Below are 22,233 nucleotides of genomic sequence, written 5' to 3'. Positions count from 1 at the left end.
TATCATAACTGCCAGAAAATTATTCCTACAATCTAACTTAAATCACTTCTGATAATAGCTGGGTCCTTTCTTTCTTACTTGGTCCTTATGAAAATAGTGAACAGCTGCTCACATGTGGCCTTATAAGTTTTTGAATTAATAAGAAAGTTAGAAGTAAAGGAACAGCTGTCAAACAAGTACAGACAGAGCAGCGAGATAAATTTCCCAAGGGAAATGCCCTCCACAAACCTCTTACAGTACTTTCTGGACAAGCATCCATCCAACAATACACAAACCAAAACCAAAACAAAACAACCCCTCAAAGTGCATACCCACAGAGGCCAAAAGGCTTGATCAGGTTTAAAAAACAAACAAACAAAAACAAGCAAACAAAAAAAACAACTTAGCAAGAAGTTCCACAAGGACAAAGTAAAAACTAATGAATTCAACTGCAGATATTCGGAGATACACTGTGAGAGGGGAATTCAGTAGCTCCTGAGGCACTGACACTGTCTTTACACATTTGTGAGTCAAGATGCGCATATCTGCTATATGCCAAGGTTTATACTGCCAGGTAAAAAAAAATTCTTTTCAAAGTGTTATTTTTATAGAAAATATTGTGACAAAGAGTACTTTTCATTTTGTTCTTTCATGCTAACAAGTCCCAGCAGGAAGACAAGAAGCCAGGAGTTAGCAAGTGAGTTGGCACCTGTTCAAAATTCTCTGTGGGGTCACACGTTAACGTTCAACCAATTCAAATATTATTAAATATTTATTTTGTTTAGAAATCATAAACATCTCAAATTACTAAAGATACTAGTAATGCAGAAAGAAGTAAGTTGAGAAAACCCAACCTCCAAGATCCAAAAGAAAGATCAATACACTTGCAGATGCTTCTTTAATGGAGGTAAAGCAAAATTAGGAAGCAGTAAGTATTCAAACTGTGCTCTTAGATCTAAGTGAAAATAAGTGAAAGCCATTAGCTTTATAGAGTGAAAAGACAAAAAATATTTTCCCCCATGCTTTCAAAACACATTCTATGGAGGTTCTTGGGGGAAAAAAAATAGTCAACTTTTCAATTGTACTATAGTGCTATAAACCACAGCCTCTTTCTCTCCACCCAATCCATAAAAATAAAAACTTCAGAAAAAAAAATACAACAGCAAGAAAGACAACTAAGTGAGGACTCCGAAAAGTAAAGTAGGTGAATTGCGAGGGGAAGTACAAATATAGAGAAGTGCTCTGCACAGGGTGGTAAGGGGTGCTGAGTATTCCAAGTATGTTTTCCTTCTCTTTTCTCTCTCCACTCAGTTTCTCCCCTCTCTTCCTGTTTCACACTTGGTTGAAAATACCTACCAATTTCAGAGGTAAGAGTACATGGAGCTTAAAAAAGTAGATGAGAAAGAATAAAACAAACTGCACTCCAAAACTTTGCCATTAATTGCAAGCTGCCACTAATCTGGGTGATTTTGTTGTTCTTTAATAAATCACACATTATGGACCTCACTGGAACATATAAAGGCTATGGGAGACAGATGCTCCTATAATTACTAATTAATAAGGAAAACAAATTAAGGCAAAGAAGAAATAAACTAGTCAAGTAAAAAAATTATAGGTATCCTCCCAAATTATAGATATCATGGAAAATAACGATCAACTTAAAGGCAAGTGTTTTAAACAAATTTCAAACTGTTTAAATTTCATAATCAGTTGAATGGTTACATTAAAATCTAAGTTCAATTTCTAAAATATCATTACCTTACAATCAAACTTTAATTAGGTTTACTATGATCTGTTTTCAGAAAACTGGCTATTCATGAACCTTATAAATATAAGATCATATTATTATTTAAATAAGCCTCCCTTAGAAAACAAAACCATACAAATTAATTAAACTTAAAAATAGATAGGGGTGGGGCGCCTGGGTGGCTCGGTGGGTTAAGCCTCTGCCTTGGGCTCGGGTCATGGTCTCCGGGTCCTGGAATCGAGCCCCGCATTGGGCTCTCTGCTCAGCAGGGAGCCTGCTTCCCTTCCTCTCTCTCTCTGTCTGCCTCTCTGCCTACTTGTGATTTCTGTTAAATAAATAAATAAAATCTTAAAAAAAAAAAAAACAATAGGGGTGGCTGGGTGACTCAGTTAAGTGACTCCTAATTTTAGCTCCAGTCACAATCTCAGGGTGGTGGGATCAATCCCTACTCCCAGGGTCTCCAGAGTTGGCAGGGAGTCTGCTTGGAGTTCTCTCTCTCCTCTCCCTCTGCCCCTCCCTGTTGTGAGCATGCTCTCTCACTTGCGCTATTTCTAAAATAAAGAAATAAATCTTAAAAAACAAAAAATAGTACTCATTTCCAAAATGAGCTTTTAAAACACAACCTACTTTTGCCACAAAAGCAAGTCCAGGAAAAATCTCATAAAAAATGGAAACTTTAAACAAGAAAAAAATAGCAGCAGTAACAACAACAAAAAAGAAAACTCACCATGAAAATGATATAAAGTCTCACCTAGAAAATTCTTCATATCTCATTAAAAATTTTATATTTTTTCTAATTTACCAAATTCCTTAAATAATCTAACTGTGAAGAGAAAAAATGCTTTGAATATTTAAGGAAATTGCTTAGAAAATTCCTGCCATTCTTACTCTGGCATAGCAGAACTGGGAAAAGATACAGGAAATGAAAAATGTAAGAACAGAACAAAGAGAAAGGGACTTTTACAAACTAGCCCCCCAAACCCAGGCGCTAAACAAGCATAAGTTCCACAAGTTTCTCAAGTGAATTTTCAATTAACCACAGGTAATAGGTGACAAAATGTCCCAATACTAAAGAAATATAAAAGGTCCAGAAAAAAAAAGTTTTAAATAGTAAAAATTTTAAAATGAGTTCTGTCCTGATTATTGTTCTATGGGAATTACAAGTGAATAATCAAACAGAAGGTCTCTTTTGTTATATATCCATGTATCACCAGGACCTTCTTAAAATTAGTGCCTATGTATTACACATGCTCAATGTGTAGCAAAGGAATAAATTAATAGGCAGACATACATCCCTTGTATTATTTTAAAAATAAAGTGGCAAGGGGTGCCTGGGTGGCTCAGTTGATTAAGCGACCGCCTTCAACTCAGGAGTCTGAGTCCTGGAGTCTGAAAATTGAGTCCCACATTGGGTTCCCTGATCAGTCTGCTTCTCCCTCTGAGCCTTCACTCCTTGGCCTCTCTCTCTCTCACACACACTCTCTCTCAGATAAACAAAATCTTTTTAAAAAATAAATAAAGTGGCAAAAGAGGGAGAACTAGCAGGGAGGTGGGCTGGTAGGAGGTGATATGAAAAAAACAGAATTAGGAATAAACCAGAATGTGTAGTCAGACCTAATGAAAAAATGTTGCTAACAAGCAAAAGTGTACAAAGGCTATACGTATGCCTTGCATGACATTTTCTAGCCCAGATCTGTCCAAATAGTTGAATCATAAATTCAAACCATTTCCTCTGATCTCCTTTGATGGTTGGTTGACAATAAAAATTTTTGCATAATGGAAATAAAAACCCTCCCCTGCCAAGACTGTACAAAGAGATGCTCCAAATTTTTGTGAAATAGGAAACAAAGGGAAAAGGTCCCCTCTATGTCAGAAAACTGAGCAAACTTGTATAAGCAAATTTCCTAAGGATCTTCAACTCTGTCTCTTGAGATACAGACCAGAAAGGGAGTTCCGACATGGGAAAAAAACCAACGCTGGCCAGAAAGTCAAGATGTTGGGGAAAAAAGATTACTGTTGATTCTGGCTTGAGGCAACAGGTATAAGGAGAATGCCCTGACAGAGGAAAGGGGATATCAGAAAATATTTCTTAGAGCACAGTCCTAATGGCAAATATTGAGAAAAAGAACAAAGGATTTTACCTTATAGTTAAAGCTTATATTGAATGCTGAATATGCTACATGTAACAAATGAGGGTATGAATGTTAGTGGGACAGAACAAACTTGGGAGCCAGGCCTGAAAGACACCACAAGACAATTCTGGGGAATAAGCTGCCTAGAGAAATGAGACATATATTTTACACATGTTCTACGTTCAGTGAGACAGGTCAAACAAGTCTCAGGAACTAAGTAAGCAAGCCTACGTGGTAGACCGTTGAGCAAAACTTGACTCTCCTAGAGTAAAATTTGTTTGTCTTTTATAACTTCTGATAGGTATGGGGGCTCATATGTTAACAAGTATCAACAAGAGAGCCAGACTCCCATAGGTATAGTTGGTAGAGGTTTAAATATCAAATATCCATTCACTTACTCATTTATTCACTCACTCACTCACTCACTCTGATATATTCATTTTACTTAAAGGTTATTATGTTTGGAATATCTGGCCAGACTCTAAGAATACAGGTAGGTACACAGAATGAGGTATGAGGAATGAACAAAACTGACACGGTCTCTACATCATTGAACTTACTATATGGAAGAAGAGGCAGACATTAAAAAAGTACATTAACAACTGAATAACATAAAAGAAGAGATGCATATGAGGATATGGCAGAATCATACTGAGGGACCTGAGTTTTACTCTAGATTCTAATCTGATAAAAGAGGCTCATTTTAGCTTCCCTAATCTGTGACTCTCCTTCTTGGCTTCCTTTCTTTGCTATCGCTAGGCAAATCTAAAGTTGTGTACATTAGACATCCTGACACTTTATTGAAAAAAGCATAGTATGACAGTTAAACATGGATTAAAACCATCAACAAGAAAAAAGAAAACAAAAAAAACCCATGGAGAACAAATTCTGCATATGAGCAGCACATCCACCTAAAATCTAGTTAAGTACTCATGAGGGGCTGAGGGATTTTTAAATCAGATTAATTAAATGTTCAAAATTAGTAATACATCCTTGTCAAGCCGGGATGAAAATGGCCTTTCACCTCAGTGGCATTCCTCTCTAAATCCCTTAATATCCTAGCCTAACCATAATAAAAATAGCAGTCAAACTCAAATTGAGGGGCATTCTACAAAACACCTGACCGTATACTCAACACTGTCAAGGCCATCAAAAACAAGCTAAGAATAAATGGTGTCACAACCCAGGGAAGCCTAAAGAGACATGATAACTAAATGTAATGTGATAACCTAGATGGAATCCTGAAATACACAAAGGACATTAAGAAAAAAACTAATGAAAGCCAAATAACACATGGAGTTAGTAAATACCGTGCTGAAAAAGGTTTAATTCCAAAGGCCTGGGTTACTTAAACCCTGTGCATTCTAAGGAACCACCAGACTGGCCATTGGAACCCTTCTGGGAGATAATCTCTGGCCTTTTAAATATTGTGCCTGATAAGAGTGATTTTGTAGGGGCGCCTGGGTGGCTCAGTGGGTTAAGCCGCTGCCTTCGGCTCGGGTCATCATCTCAGGGTCTTGGGATCGAGTCCCGCATCGGGCTCTCTGCTCGGCAGGGAGCCTGCTTCCTCCTCTCTCTCTCTGCCTGCCTCTCTGACAACTTGTAATCTCTCTCTGTCAAATAAATAAATAAAATCTTTAAAAAAAAAAAAAGAGTGATTTTGTACATGAAGCCTTGGGCTAATGTATACCAGTTTGACCAGATAAGCTTACTCTGACAATGTGATTTAAGAACAACCGTTTTTGCTCCAGAAAGGGCTGGAATTTAAGTAGCTAAGTCAGACATGCAAGTGGTGTATGGCTACATGACTGACCTCAAATAAAACTCTGGACACCAAAATTCAGATGATTCTCCCTGGTTAATAACATTTTACACATATTGTCACATCATTTCAGGTAGAATTAAGTATGCTCCCATGTGACTCCATTGTGAGAGGACACCTAGAAGCTTGTGCCTAATTTCTCTGACTTCATCCCATGGGTCTTTTCCCTTTTCTGATATTGATCTGTATCCTTTCACTGTAATAAATCATAACCATAACTATAATGGCTTTTGAGTCCAGTCAGTCATCATAGTGAATGAAGCTTGAAGGTGTTCTTGGGGCTCCCCAACAAAGACAGATGATTACATCATAATAAACTTAGAATTCTCTAGAACTCATATTCTCACATATCCCAGTCCTACTCCTAGTACCCATCTATAGCCCTGGACATCAGGAAAAAACTCTTACCTCAGGCCTTTAAACTTACTATTTTTTTTTTTAATTTACCTCCAGCTTATAGTGGAGTTCTCAGACACCTGCTAATTTTCAGATTAAGTTTAATCACTCTACCGTATTTTTCCTACTTTAGCATCATATCCCATTCGACTTTATAGCACTGGTCTTTCTATTGAGTCAAAACCAGAAGGTTCATTCTTAATACCCAAAACAAAACAAACAAACAAACAAAAACAAGTTACATAAAAAACTAGAAAGCATTTCTCTGAAAAGTACATGAAATTCTGATACAGTTTTAACATGGGATATTGAACGCATTCCACCCTGTGGGCAGTTTTTAAAAACTGCCAAATAAGGATGTCTGGGTGGCTCAGCTAGTTAAGCATCTGCTTTTGGCTCAGGTCATGATCCCAGAGTTCTGGGATCCAGTCCTGCATCCTGGCTCCTTGCTTAGCAGGGAGCCTGCTTCTCCCTCTGCCTGCTGCTCTCCTACTTGTGCGTGCTCTCTTCATCCCATTCTCTCTTTCTCACAAATAAATAAAAATCTTTAAAAAAAACAAATCTTTTATGTTATTCAGTTGTTAATGTACTTTTTTAATGTCTGCCTCTTCTTCCATACAGTAAACAAAAAAACCCTGCCAAAGAGAGACATTTGTTTCTGGCCAGTGAGTAAAAGAGGTAAGATTTACATTTCTGTCTGAAAAAGAAAAAAAGAAAAGAAAAAAAGAAACCTGAAGATACTGACAAAATATACAAAACATTAATTCTCAGAACACAACAACAAAGAACAATGATCCCGAAGAGAAAGGAAACCAACCAGCTGCCTGGAAAAAAGTCACAGGTTATAGTAATGAAGGGGAAACATAGGAAGAACCCACAGGCTCCCTGAGATGAGAAGATAAAGGGAGGAGCATAGGGAAGCCATAGGTTAGGTATCACAGAGCAGAGGATTAGAGATAAAAGAAGTCCACGGGGAGAGAAATCCTGAATTCTGATGAGGGTCTCCTTCATATGTCTTATTATCAGTGTAAACGTGAGAAAAACAAAATGAAGCAGGGTAGGGTGTGTGAGAGGAGCCAAATACCCAAAAGGAATAGAAGGAATAGTGTCTACTCTCAACAGAAACCTCATAATTACCCAGGCATTAAGTGGAATACCAGAAAGAATCTTATCCCAGTACTAGGGAAAAATTAACCTTAGAGAGAACACTGCTCTGGTCCTACCTAAAAAAAACTTTAAAGGCAAGATGCACACCCCACCCCACCCCCCAAATAATCAAGCTATTTCCAAGTAACATAACCACATCTCAGAACAAACTTCAGGAGTATTTTTATGAATATAAAAATTATCCAGGTGCCAATAAGGTAAAATTCAAAATTTCTGGAATTTAATAAAAAAGTACCAGGCATACAAAGAAGCAGGAAAAGACAGCCCATAAGAAGATGATCAATAACCTGAAGCTGATCCAGAAATTACAGATGACAGAATAAAGACATTAAAACAGTTGTTATAAATGTATTCCATATGTTCAAATAAAGGAAACACTGACAACACTAACTAGAAAAAAATATAAAAAGGTTAAAATCAAATTTCTAGAGAAGAAACTAATTTAATGTCTATAATTTTAAAAATGCAATGGATAAGCCTAATAGTGGATTAGATATTTCAGTGGGGTGGGGGGTGGTAAAACAGATTAGTGAACTGGTAGACACAACAACAGACATTAAAAAAAGAGAAAAATTTTAAAAAAATGTATACAACATTACTGAACTTCAGAACAATCTCAGGCAGACAAATGAACATATATTTTGAGCTCCAGTGAGGGAGGGAGGCAAGAAACAAACTAAATATAAAAAATAATGGCCAAGTTTTTTCCTCCAAAAATTTGATTAAAACTATAGACCCACACATACAAGATCATCAATGAACCAGCATAAGAAAGATGAAGAAAACTACCAAGGCACATGATAATTGAATTGCTTAAAACCAGTGATAAAGAGGAAATATTAAAAGCAAACAGAAGAAAAAAGATATATCACATATGGAAAACAAAGAAAATGGAGACAGCAGATTTCTTTTCAAAATGACTGCAAGAAAGAGTGGAGCAAAAGCAACTTGGGGGGAAATGAGAAATAAAAGATAGGACATCATACTAATCCTGCAGACAGTAAAATGATAACAGAAATCTATAAAAGACTAACTCCATCAATCTAACTATTAAGGCAAATGGATCAATTCCTTAAAAGATACAAACTATCAAAACTCACTCAAGAAAAAAAACAACTTGAATAGTCCTATATTTATTAAAAAATTAAATTGTACTTATGTCTTCCAAATAATGAAAATTCTAGGCCCAGATGGTTTCAGTGGAGTACATTTAAGGAAATAATATTAATTCTACACAATTCCTTCCAACACATATATGATGAGAACACTTTCCAACTCATTTCATAATGCCAACATTTCCCTAACACCAAAACCAGATTTAAAAACTACATAAAATAACTACAGAACATTATCTCGCATAAACATGTATGTAAAAATTCTCAATAAAATACTAGCAAATAAAATCCAGCAATTACATAAAAAGGGTACTATATCACAGTCAAGTGAAATTAATCCAGAAATACAAGACTAATCCAACACTGAAAATCAATGTAATTCACTATATTGACAAACTAAAAAAACACATTATGGTTATTTCAAAGATGCTGAAAATGCATTCAACAGAATTCAACATGCATTCAGGATTTAAAAAAAAAAAATCTCTCAGCAAACTAGAAATAAAAAGAAACTTAATAAAAGAACTTCTTAAGAAAATAAAAGTTAACATAAGAATTAATGACGAGGGAAGGAAATAAAGAGTCGTTTCAATAGATATGATGGAGTTTCAGTTTGGGAGAGCAAAAAGTTGTGCAAATCTGGAGATGGATGCTGGTAATGACTGCACAGCAATGAAAGCATACTTCATGCTACCAAATTATACATTTAAAATGGTTAAAATGGTAAATTTTCTGTTATGTATATTTTATCACAGGTTAAAACAACAACAACAACACTTTTCCCATACTGGGTTTTCATGGCTGCAGGCTATAACCATAGTTTCTATAATGTTATGGTTACAAACACAGAGCAGGGTTAACCCTAGCTGGGGGGGTAAGGGGGGTTAAAATTACTAAAGACATAAATGTAAAAGCTAAAACTACAAACTCTTAAAATATAAGGTAAATCTTCATGACCTTGGATTTGGCAATGGTTTCTCAAATGTGGTACCAAAGTACCAAAAGCAAAAAGGTACACTGGACTTCATCAAAATTAAAAACTTGTGCCTCCAAAGTCACTACCAGGAAAATAAAAGAGGCAGCCCACTGAATAAGAAAAAATACTGCAAATCATACGTATCTGATATCAGGTATCACATATCAGATAAAAGACTTTATTCAGAATATATAAGAATTCTTACTACTCAATATTAAAAAGACAAATAACCCAATTAAAAATGGGCAAAGGATCTCCAGAGACATTTCTTCAAAGAATATACACACAATGGCCAATAAGCAAATGAAAAGATGCTCAATATCATTAGCCTTTAATGAAATGCAGATCAAAAACTACAATGAGCTATTATTTCACACCCACTAAGCAACAACACTGGATACACTGCTGGTAGAAACAGAAAATGGTGTAGCCACTTTGGAAAACTGTTAGTTCCTCAAAAGCTTGAACACAAAATCACCAATGATCCAGCAATTCTACTATTAGATATAGATCCAAAAGAATTGAATAGAGTTGCTCAAACAAAAACTTGTACACAAATGTTCAAATGCAGCTTTAAGGGGCACCTCGGTGGCTCAGTGGCCTGAGCCTCTGCCTTCGCTCAGGTCATGATCTCAGGGTCCTGGGATTGAGCCCAGCATTGGGCTCTCTGCTCAGCAGGGAGCCTGCTTCCTCCTCTCTGTCTCTGCCTGCCTCTCTGCCTACTTGTGATCTCTCTCTGTCAAATAAATAAATAAAATCTTAAAAAAAAAAAATTAAAACAACAACAACAACAACAAAGGCAGGTTTAATTACAATAACCAAAAAGTAGACGCAATCTAAATGTCTATGAATGGATAAATTAATTTGCTACATCCATAAAAATGAATATTATTTGGCAATAAAGCAATAAAGTACTCATAATGACGCATGGATGAACCCCAAAAGTTTTATGCTAAGCAAAAGAAATGAGCCACAAAGAATCAAATATCTTATATTTCATTTATATGAAATGTCTAGAATAGGCAAATCTATAGAGATATAAAGTGGATAAATGTTTGTCCAAGGCTGGTAAGGATGGACAGGTTGGGAGATGATGGGTAAAGGGTATAAGTCTTCCTTTTGGGATGATAAAAATGTTCTAAAATTGACTGCAGTAATGGCTATACAACACTTTAAATATACTAGACCATGAAAATATACACTTTAAATAGTTGAATTGATATGTGAATTGTGTCTCAATAAAGCTATTACCAAAAAAAACAAATAAACATATATTTATATGGAAGGCTAAAAGAACTATTACTGAAAAATAAGAACCTTTATAAACCAAAATCCTTCACAAAATATTCTGTCATTTAACAAACTTCTATTATTTAGTTATTACCATTTGCCAGCAGTGGGGATACAAACATAATAAGACGAAAGGTCCGCAGGGACATATGTGTATTTTGTGTGTGTGTATGAAAGGGATCACATTACAAGATTTTTGCTAACTGAGAGATCAGAAAACAATTTTTCAGGCAGAGAAGACAACAGATGCAAAAACAGGAGTGGTTCAACAGGAGAGCATAATGGCAGAACAAAGTGAAGGAGGTATGAACCAGGTTACAAATAGTAAGCTAAAGAGCTTGGACTTCATCCTAGAGATGATCAACAGGTAGTCACGCTGATGGCTTTTAAGCCAGATCAGTAATTGCTGTTGGGAAAAATTACTCAATGAAGTGTTGGGAGGGACTGATTAAAGGACAAGATCAGATGTGTGTGCAGTTCTGTACGAGGTGAAGCAAAGATGTGTAGTTCTACAAATGAAGCACACCCATCCTACCGGTGAGTTCCTTTACACTAAATGAAAATCGGTGTTTTTAGCAAACACTCATCAGTATTTACTGAGTACCAACCAACTATAATATACAAGTGCAACAGATGCCTCTATGATAATCTCATCATTATTTATAAATTCAAAAGAAGGCACACATCAGAAACAGCAAATTAAGAGCTTTCTTTCTTTCTGTCATCTGAAAGGAAGAGTGATTTCACCAAAGTTAACCAGGATCAGAGCTGAGAACAGAAACTGTTGATCTTTACACTAACTTTTGTATCTCTCTCATTCCTCCCCTAGACTATAAGCCTGAGAAAAGTAAGGTATTAAAAAAAAGTGGAGTGAAAGAGTTAAACTTCTAAAATATTTAATACAGTTAAAAGTACAATCTTGATTTTGGCACAGAGTATTTCCTGGTTAAAAGTAATCTACTTTCCCAAATGTGCTTTCCTATTCAATTGTTATTACTTAAAACTATAAAAATGCACAAGAGAAGTTGGCAGGGAAGACTGGGATCTTGGGAGTGATAGAAGACACTCTTCTGTCTAGACAACAAGAAGCAAAATCAAAAGAAACCGAATTCAAAAGCCCTGCCAAGCACCAATATGGAATTAATAGAATTTCCACAGGTTGTATATCTATTCCAAAAAAAGCAATCTGTTATTTAGTAAAGCATCACAAACCCTCGATCCTTTGAATCTGTAAAAAATAAATAACACACAGAATACAAGTACTGTTTTTAAAGAATAGAAACTCAAATTCCTTCTAATTATCCTGAGGGTACATTGAAGAATGAAATGTAATTATGGTCAATTAAACTATTTAACTCAAATCTCTGCACAAGAAAAGTAATGCTAATGAGCTCATCCTATGAAATTCAACTGCCTTGTCACATCCTGATGTTCTATTCTCATCTGAAAAGATGCCAAATGAAAATACATCAGTAAATTTTGAATATGTAATTAGTGAGTCTTTTGATTATTCATATAATTAAGTTTGCTACTTTTCAAAATGAAAGTAAATGAGGTACGTTTATTTAACTAATGACATTTGGTAAACACTCAACTGGACTGTAATGCTTCTAATGCTAGGTAACTAGACCGCCACTCCACCTCTAAGTTTAACCTGGATCCAAGCTTACAAAGAAGTTTAGTGCTATACAATTAGTCTTGAGGCTCTGGTTACAGTTAATTTTATAAAAGTGGGTTCACATGAAAGTAGAGCCCTCTCTTTTTATTGGCTTTTAGCTTATTCTGAACCAAATGTCCAAATTCTGAACACTACAGTCCAAAAGCAATACCGAAAGTATAAAGATGGATTATTTCCAAATCATAAAACAACCTGAAGCTATATAAAATGAAACAGGGAAAGCCAGGGAGTATGGGTGGAGATGGTTTAGGATGCATAAATGAATTAAACTTGATGGTAATCAATCTGTATATATTTGGTTAAGAATGCCATTTATCAGTGATAATTTCTATGGTACATATCAAATGACTTATTGCAAAGATAATATGTAAATACAACTATTAAAAGCACTGTATTTTTTGGGGGGGTTTCCTTAATAAAAAGAGAATTTTCGATAGATCAAGAAAGCAGCATGTTTTGGCAGAAAATATAAAGGACTACTTTGTATCCTTCCAGAATAGACAGCTTAGCACAATTATGAGCGACTTTACTCCAAAACTGTTAAATTCACCAAACAGTTAAGTTAAAATTCACTAAGGTTAAAATTCACTAAAGAAACAGCTTGCTTTATAAAATATGAGGAATCTGAAGAATGTTACATGAAGGTAATAATTTACTAAATTATACTTTAGTACAGAAGAAGGATGCAATATTTAAATATATGTGAATCTATCTGGGTTTTTTCATGACAATTATAGTTTTCACTTGTCCACTGAACAAATATTAATCGGACATCTATTATGTACTATGATAAAAATAAAAGGATAAAAATAAGAAATAAGAACTTCTCTCATGGAACTTAAAAATCCCATGGAAAAAAACATCACCCAGTTTACACCCACTGTCTAAAAATTAAACATTTTTATAGAAAGGAAAAGATATAAATTGACAGTTCTTTCTCATTTTCTTTTTTTAATCTTTTAAAGGACTATTACTTTTTTTTAAAAAGTATTACTCTTCATAATGAAAAAGATCTTTTCAGTCAAGAAAATGAACTCTAGTGGCAAATAAAAAAGAAAAGGACTAAAGTAAAAATAAAATGAGATTTTTTTAAACTCTTTATAATTTTACATTTTTAACTGCAAAATTATAGATTAAGACGATCTTTATGGGCGAAAAAAGAGCTTAGTAACATTTGTCCCAAGCTTTAAAACCACATATTTTAGTGTGGTAATTCCACTTCTACGAATCATAGGTGCAAACATTTGGATACAAATGTGTGCATAATCATAGTAGAGAAAAACAGAAAAAAACCCAGATATTTGATAATGGAAGAAGCATAAAATAATTACAGTCTATCCACAAAACAGTCTATTATATAGTCATTAAAAAGATGTTTGTTGAGAAATTTTAAAATAAAATGATTACCATATAATTTTAAGTGAATAAGGCAAAATACAAAACCATATGTATCCTAAGATTAACTTTATGCACAGAAAAACAACTTATCAAAATTTCAAAAATATACTGGAACTATAATAAAATGTTAATAGTTGCTATTTCTGGGTGAAAAACTGAAATTTCAAATTTCATTGTGGCATAGTCAAAGATTCTGAGGATTCCTGTGGTAAAGAAATACATTTGATTTTAATTATCAACTGTAAAATATATTTGACTTTTTTTTTCTTTTCTTTTTTTTTAATATTTGACTTTTAATACACCAACTGGTATAATCACCAATTCACAAAGTCCACAAAAAGGAAACATTACATTTAAGTAAGTGGCTAACACTTGTGGTGTTCTGAAATTAATAATGCATTATAATCTTAAAATGAGAATATAACCAGGCCAAGTGTGATTTACAAATTTTAATTTCACACACTGAAATCTTTTTTCAAAAGATGATGAATGCTCAATTTACTATTAAAAAATGTTCACAATTAATTACCGACTTGAAACAGGTTTTCTATAGCAAAGTTAGCAAAGTTACTACAAGTATAAGTACTAAACCACCTGCAAAAAAAAATTTGGAGATATTTTTGTCAATGTAATAGTCTGAAAGCAGAAGAGTAAAGTTTAGGAATCCAATTACAGAAAGGCTAATTTCTCAGGAAAATTTTTACAATCTGAAGTGAACATAAAAAGCAATGTAAAAAAGTATTTTGACTAGGGCTAATCACTCTGGAGCTCATGAGTAACATCACAGTACACCATGGCCTTACGCCAAGTAATAAAGTACCAAATGGAAAATGGCACAAGTCCATGGATTGTAAATACTGTATCAAAAGAAAATAAAGGAAAAAAAATCTTTCATTAGAGCAATTAAAAATGCAGTTGTAGTACCAGTTCCTGTGATGAATAAATCAGTTCAGCAATTCCAAGAGTGGAGAGCCACTGTTTAAACACATTCTCCACTGGCAGTAATTTTAAGTTTAAAAAACTTAACTGTGTTTCTTTAGTTCCTAAACTTTTTTAAACACTAAAGTATTTTTGGATAGTGTGGTTGGTTTAGAACCCTATCACCTGAAATTTTCGCATGTGGCATTTGATGACTTCTACTTGACCCATTATATTATGCGACAGTAGTCAATAAATACAGGTAAATACTACAAGTAAATACTACAAGAAAAAAGAATACTTTTTAAGACCATAAATTCCAAAGAAATGAAAAGCTTCTACTAATCCAACATCTATCATTTATTATTCCATAATTCCAGTTGTCAAATTATTCATACTACATGAGCACATTGTGTTACACAGCTTTGGTAAGCCCCCAATGTTAAGCTGTAAATTCATTAGTGAATTTGAAAAAGTTTCAAAAAGAATTTAAAATCACATAAAGTTGCCTAAACTAGAAGCTAGTCCTTAGGGATGTTCCGATCTCCAGGGCAGTGTTTCTCACCTTAATTTACAAAACAATCGTGTTCTATAAGAAGTCAACAAACCTCTTTGCCATGGAAGCTTTTGCTAACTACCATAAAACTTAGTTGCTCAGAACAAACATTTGTTATTTCTGACAATTCTAAGAATTAATTGGGTGGCTCCTCTGGTCTGGGTAAACTTCTGATCTGGGATGAAACAGTTTAGCATGGTGTCTATCAGATGTGTGACCACTGGCAGGGTGACCAAAAGGAGGGGATCTCAGCTAAGAGGGCTCACCTCCGCTCCACATGGTCTCTCATCCTCCAACAAACTACCAGTTTTCTTAGCATAACTAATTCAGGGTTTCAAAGAGCAGCAAGAAAAGGCAAGCCCCAGTGCTTTCAAGCCTGATTGCATCATGATGGTTAATATTCTATTAGCCAAAGCAAGTTACATGGCCAAGTACAAATTCAAAGGATGGAAAACTTGACTTCATCTCTTTTATGGTAGGAGCTACAAAGTTGCTGTGCAAAAAGGGCAAACATACAGTGATGGGAAGAATCTGCAGTCATTTTTTGCAATCTACCACATTGTAAAATGCAGAAGGTATCTGCTCTACAGGGTCCAGGGCCAAGTAAGTTTCCATAACAGCTCTCTTTTGACAGTGAAAAGCTCTGCAGCAAAGAAATATAACTGATTTTATTAAAACAGCATTTCCAAGACTTATGTGGCCACAAAACACATTTTCCAAGAACACTTTTAAAAGTAAAAACAAAAAAAGCAAAACAAAATAACAAAAAAGGGAGAAAACAAATCCACTGACTTCTTCCCCACTATATCATTCCATAGACTATATTTATTCCACAGAATTAATATCTTTGTAGTCTCTTTAAGTTTGTTGTATATTTTTGTTTTAGCTTGCAGCAATTAAAAAAAACATTAGTTCATGACCAAGATAACTATTAATATATACACAATGGGCACAATGGGGCAAAGGGCACAAAACTATGCCTGACTCTCTAACAAGGCTTTAAGTTTTCAAATAACTGTAATGTTAGAGCTTTTATAAGGGAGTATCTCAGAAGCAGTAAGACTAACTCAAAAAAGAAAAACTAATGGAGTAATATGATTGAAGCAGTGGGAAAGAATAGTCACAAAATTCCATTCTTCCATCAGAGCTCTCCTAAAACTGTCACAGAGCAATCTGTAAACTTTCCTCCAGCTACACTAAGATTTAAACCTCCTGATGATCAAGCCAAATTTAACAGTCTATCCCCTATTCCAATATGACATAGGACATGCCATCAATGCTTTGTTTCAATGTTCATTTTCTAGAAATATTCATATATTCAAAGAGAACTATAAGGCCATTTTTTTCCCCAGAATGTTAGGCTCACTCAGGTGATAACTTAGCAGATAATTCACCCATAAAATGTAGTTTCTGTTGCCCTTGTGGTGATTTGACTGTGAACTTTGCAAAGCATATCAATGATGAAGAAAACATAAAGGAACCTAAGGAAACAACATCAGGCATCAATAGTAGAGGCATCATAACTAGAAGACTTTTTATTTTTGTTCTAAAATTAGCCTAGTATTCATTTTCTTATAAGACTAAATATACAATTAGCATACAACCCAACAGTTGTACTCTTGTGCATTTATTCCAGAGAAATAAAAATTTACATTAACATAATACCTGCACATGACTGTCCACGGCAGGTTTAATCATAAATGCCCCAAACTAGAAACAGATGTCCTTCAACAGACCAATGGTTAAACAAACTATAGTACAGTCATACCATGGCATACTACTCAGCAATAGAAAGTAACAAACTACTGTTGCACATAGCAACTTGGATGAATCTCCTGGGAATTATGTTAAATGGGAAAAACTAATACCAAATGCTTGCTACCATACAATTCCATTTTACGGTATTTCTAAAATGACATAATTTTAGAAATGGGTGCAGGAACAAGCTAAGTATGGCTACAAAGGGGCAAAGCGAGGGATCATTGTGGTGATGGAACTATTCAGTATCTTGATTCTGGTGATGGACACACAAATCTTTATAAGTAATAAAACTACACAGAACTAAACACACACACACAAGTACACGTAAAACCGTGGAAATCCGAATAAGTTCAGTGATTATATCAATATGAATACACTGCTTATGATACTGTAATGCTGTTTACAAGATGTTACCGTGGGGGGGTGGGGTTGGGGAGAGAGAATACACAGGATTTCCCTAAAGTATTTCTTAGAACTACACTGAAGCTCCAATTACATCCATAATAATTTTAATTTTTAAAAAGGGTTTTTTGAAGTTTAGCCTAAGCAGTTGTTTCCCTGGAGTCTCAGTTTCTTTTAGAGTTCTATTCAAACAGTGTAGCTAGCATGGGAGCACAAATGACTTACATTTGGTACATCAATTGCTACTTCCCTCATCGCACTGGGCCTGATGTCATTCATCGCCTGTAAGAAATCATTCAGAGTAATCTTCACCAGACCAGCCATCTTGCTATCAGAGAGATTAGGCTGTTTCTTCAGGACTCTCCGTAAGGCATGGAGACCTATAAAGAGAAAAGTAATACAAGATTTATCTTCTGCCCCATAAATACAGACTGAATCATTACCAAAAAACTAATAACAAACCCAAACTTCACACATATTATAGCATTTAAAATTGTTTGTGCTTAAAAAAAAAAAAAATTGTTTGTGCTGTGTGTATATATGGAGGTGGGGTAGGTGCCTGAAGAATATGGGAGATGAAGGCAAAAATCCAAATGCTTAGTTTGGGCAGTAAAAATATGACAAACAGATATGAAATATGAAAAAACAGATACTTCATAAACATGAAATAACGCTTACAAAAAAACATCCACAAAAAAGACCATAAGGAGTTATCTAAATAACCTAGGGAATAACAAAACTCTTGCTTCTGCCCTTTTTATTAATGCATTCAACCCAGAGTTATAAATTTTGTAAGGTATTGGCAGAATATCTTAAAGGAAATATTCAGTTGGCAGCTGGAAATGTGGTTTTGGAACTCAAGAAAGAATCAGACTTTAGAGTTGTGTGCATACACATGAGATCTGATATTACAGGAACAGGAGAGACCTATAAAAAGAGCTTAGAAAGAGACCAGTGATGAAAAAATGAGAGCTAAAGGCTCAATCTTAAGAAAGCCCATCATTTGAAAAGCATAAGAAATGATGGTTTTTTAAAAAGACAGAATACAAAGAGATGCAGGAGTAGAATCAGAATAGTAAAATACTGCAGGAGCCAAAAAGATGTTCAACCATGTCAAATGTAGAGAAATCAAGAATAGCTTAAAAGATATCTGACCTGGAAAGTGCTGATGCTGACCTGAAAGTGACAGATGTAAATTCGTTATTTTTGCTATTTGCTTGCAGTTTAAACACTAACAGAACTAAACATCCTAATTCCCCTTCCTTCATAGCTAAGTTGCCAGATTTAGAGCCCTTTGACCTGTGACAAAGACCTCTAGGCAGCAGAGTCCCTATCTAAGTGCTCTTTGCCTGAGAGTCTTCAATAAAGTGAGACTTTTGTGTTCCAGTGAATGATGAAGGTCCACTTAGAATTCCGGTCTCAGACACCCCTTAGATATTCAGTCTGAATACCCGAACTTGTCCTGGGACACCAGCTAGCTCCATCATGTTAAAGATCTTTTGTCTAAAAGATGGATGCTATGCCTCCATGAATTTTTTTACAAAGATAAAAAGATACTATAACTATCATTTTACTTACTTTCATATATTTGAACTTTTATAGGGAAACAGAAGCATTGGTGCAAAGAGGGCAGACAAACTCCCAAAACAGAAGGTTAGGTATGTTTGACTAGTAAGAAAAAAATGAATACCTCAACGATAGTCAGAAAATCAATCTACAGCAATCTTTCCCAGGAAACTATCAGTGTGAATCTAATATTCACGGAGGACTCGGAGATAGTAAGCTAACCTGCAAAAATGGCTACATAAGAAGAAACTGAAGATACACATTAAAAAAAAAAAAATCATTATTTTCTATAGATAATGCCTTAGGTCACCTTACAAACCCCCAGTGGGTTTTTCTGCCTTCCAATATGCTGAAAGATAATTCTTTACATCACTCTAGCATTTCTGCTTATCTTTTGAGCAAAAGCACTGTCTCTGTTCCAGATATATTTTCAAGGATGTTTGTACACATGAAGATAGACTGTCTCCCCGCAAAGCAAACAGCAGACATGCTTACTGTCTGATACAAAAGATTCGGGTTCCCTGAATTCAAGATTCTCCTCCTATAATGTCTTGTCTTGAAACAGAAGACACCCAGCCTTCTTCATGTCACTCTGTGAAAAGTGAGGCTCAAGGAACTGGTTCAAATGCTGCTGCTCTGGCTACTTCTGTTGCTATAGTATTCTGGCCTTTGACTATGACCCAGGATTTTTATTTATTTTTTTCTTTTTTAAAGGTCCTATGCCCAACATGGGGCCTGAACTCACAATCCCATGATCAAGAATCACATGCTCCACTGACTGAGCATGCCAGGCACCCCACGACCCAGGAATATTGTATCTTCTGCAAGCACTTGGAAAACTTACTAGCTTGCAAGCAGAGTGTAAAACCTCAGACCCTTCACAACTCTTGACACAAAAATAAAAGTTAATATTAAATTAGGTTGTTTCATTGCCTAATATACCTTTTAGTTAAATGGTACAGTAGCATAAAAAAGAAGCCTAAACGGATAAAACTGCAGTAACTAAAGTGCTGTGTTGTATTAAGGAGCACGTTGGTGGCCCAAAAGAACTTAAGAAATTCCTATAAATCTTACATAAATCGAAGTAATCAAAAGAATCTGACTCTTCTTCATGTTTCAAATGGCTCTCAAGCAATACTGGTCAACATTTTTAATTTAAACCAGATACCTCACTCTTACCAGAACCGAGATACTAAAAACTGAAACAAAGGAAGCAGTCAAATAATTTCCCTGCCACATTTGTGACATGTAATCATAAAGCTTGACAAGAAAGATCACTTATTTTCATGTGAGGAAGGGGTCTGGAAAAAAGACAATATATGGCTAAAGCATTTACAATAAGAATATATTTATAAACTTGCAAAACATCTGTGATTTCAAATGCAAACTATAGAATTTAGAGCTAGACAAAAATTTCCACATCTATGAAGATAGCAAGAAAAAGAGAAGTAATTCCCAAAGACAGAAAAGGAGAAAAATAAAGACAGGATTTTTTAAAAGTTAAGAAATAGTAAAATAGAAAGACTGATTCTGTGATGAACATATCCAAACGATAGATAACATATATTTACCTACTATTTCTCAAATAAATTTAAAATTAAAAGATGAAAGTGAGCCACTACAGAGCATATGAATCAAGAGTTGAAAAATAAAGGTATGAAGTAAAGTCATTCAAGCTAGTAAAGACAGAAGATTAAATCCAAACACTTTCTTTTGCTCCCTCCCAAGCCCCCACTACTGTGAGTATAAGGGGATTTTTTAAAGAAACAAACCTGGAACAGCATATAGGAAAGATACAATAAAATAACAACAAAAATTTTGGAAACTGAACAGCAAATGAACAAGTAGTAACTGCATATAACTGACTCAGGAAAGCTGACACACTAGCATACAGTGAGAAAATCTGAGAGGAACCAGATTTATGCCAATAGATGCCCCTCCTATTCACCTTACCCACATATAATCAAAAGAGCTCAAAGTTGGATAGCACAAATCACTTCTGGAAAAAAAAAAAATAGAAAAATCGGGTTAGAAATAAAAAGTGGAAGTTTCAGAGAGAAGTCTGTTAGGAAGAAGTTAGCTCCTCAAGATCCCCTCCCTAATTGCATGGAGTCAGATGACGTTTCCTGTATCCTATTTCTAAAGATGTCTTCTCTTAGTAAGTAACACAAACCATTTCTGAATTGAGGGGACACAAAGCACAGCTACAGACAAGGGAATCATACCGAATAGAGAAATTAGTAAGACTCCCCACCTCTTCCACTCTGCTCTTCCCTGCTGCTCCCAGAGTTTACTATCAAGATACACCTGCCACATAGGAAGCTAAGATCCTTCTCACAGAAAGGTATCAGCCCGACTAAGAATACCAACAAGTTCCTTCACCCAAGGAAAGGGCCCATGCAGCACTCACTACATGAAAGACCACAAGCTCAGAGTACCTAATCAACTTTTAGGAGCTCCACTTTCAAATATGAGAAAACACCCAAAGATCACTAGATATCTAAGAATGCCTTCTAACAAGCACTATAATAAGAAACAAAGTATACAGACCAAAAAAAAAAAAAACAGCACCCTAAAAGAACCAGCAATAATGTAAGAAGAAACAAATACAAGAGCGGTAGTGCCCTGAAAGGACTGCAAGCCAACTGCGACCCAGAGAAAGGCTGGCAAGGTTTTGCCTTCCTTCCCCAATAAAACCAAAAACTAGCCTTTAAATAGAAGTAAAGAATATGCTCAAGATTAGCTTCTAATGAAGTAATAGGATCAACAAGAGATGCTGAGCAGAGGCTGAGATAACCCCGGAGCCCACTAGGACCATGTAGAGGTAGCAAGGAAGGGAGCATGCAGTTAGTATGAAAGAGTACACAAAACACTCTACTTCTTTCTTGTAATTATCTCCCTTTTCTGTTCATTTCTGCCCAATCTGTATTAAATATTTCTGTTTTCTAGGGCCTATTATTTTTTAATGACAATGCCTGGCTCATTATTTTTCAACCTTTCCTCATTTTTAATTTAAGAATTTCAGGTTATAAGTTCCCCTATAAGCATTGCTTTAGCTATATATCCATAAATTTTGATATATCTGCATTGTTTAATACTAAACAGCTTTTTATTTGCATATTATAATTCAACCAATGAGTTATTTAGAGTTTTCTAATTTCCAAACTATGAAATTTTCTAACTTATTAATTTTTAACTTAAATGCATTTTGGTCAGAGAATAAGGTGTATTAAATGAATACATTCATAAATGTTGAATTAAATGAATTCATAAATGTTCTTTGTATGCTTCAACATATACGTTGCTGGTTCCAGCATTCTAAACATATAT

At 35.0% G+C, this 22,233-nt stretch overlaps 1 protein-coding gene across 3 annotated transcripts in view; it reads right to left on the bottom strand.

Moving 5' to 3' along the window:
* The window catches only part of SPATA5 (spermatogenesis associated 5), a 332,472-nt gene that overhangs the window by 270,026 nt on the left and 40,213 nt on the right, over positions 1 to 22,233 (bottom strand). For all 3 annotated transcript variants that reach the window (XM_004747954.3, XM_004747955.3, XM_045083618.1), the window contains exon 10: positions 17,563 to 17,717. In XM_004747954.3, coding sequence (XP_004748011.1) covers positions 17,563 to 17,717 — 155 coding nt within the window. The remainder of the gene's footprint in view (positions 1 to 17,562; positions 17,718 to 22,233) is intronic.

The sequence above is a fragment of the Mustela putorius genome, unplaced genomic scaffold (assembly GCF_011764305.1).
Source record: "Mustela putorius furo isolate JIRA1106 unplaced genomic scaffold, ASM1176430v1.1 tig00000721_pilon_pilon_pilon, whole genome shotgun sequence".
Taxonomy (NCBI): Eukaryota; Metazoa; Chordata; class Mammalia; order Carnivora; family Mustelidae; genus Mustela; species Mustela putorius.
This window is presented reverse-complemented; position numbering and strand designations above follow the sequence as displayed.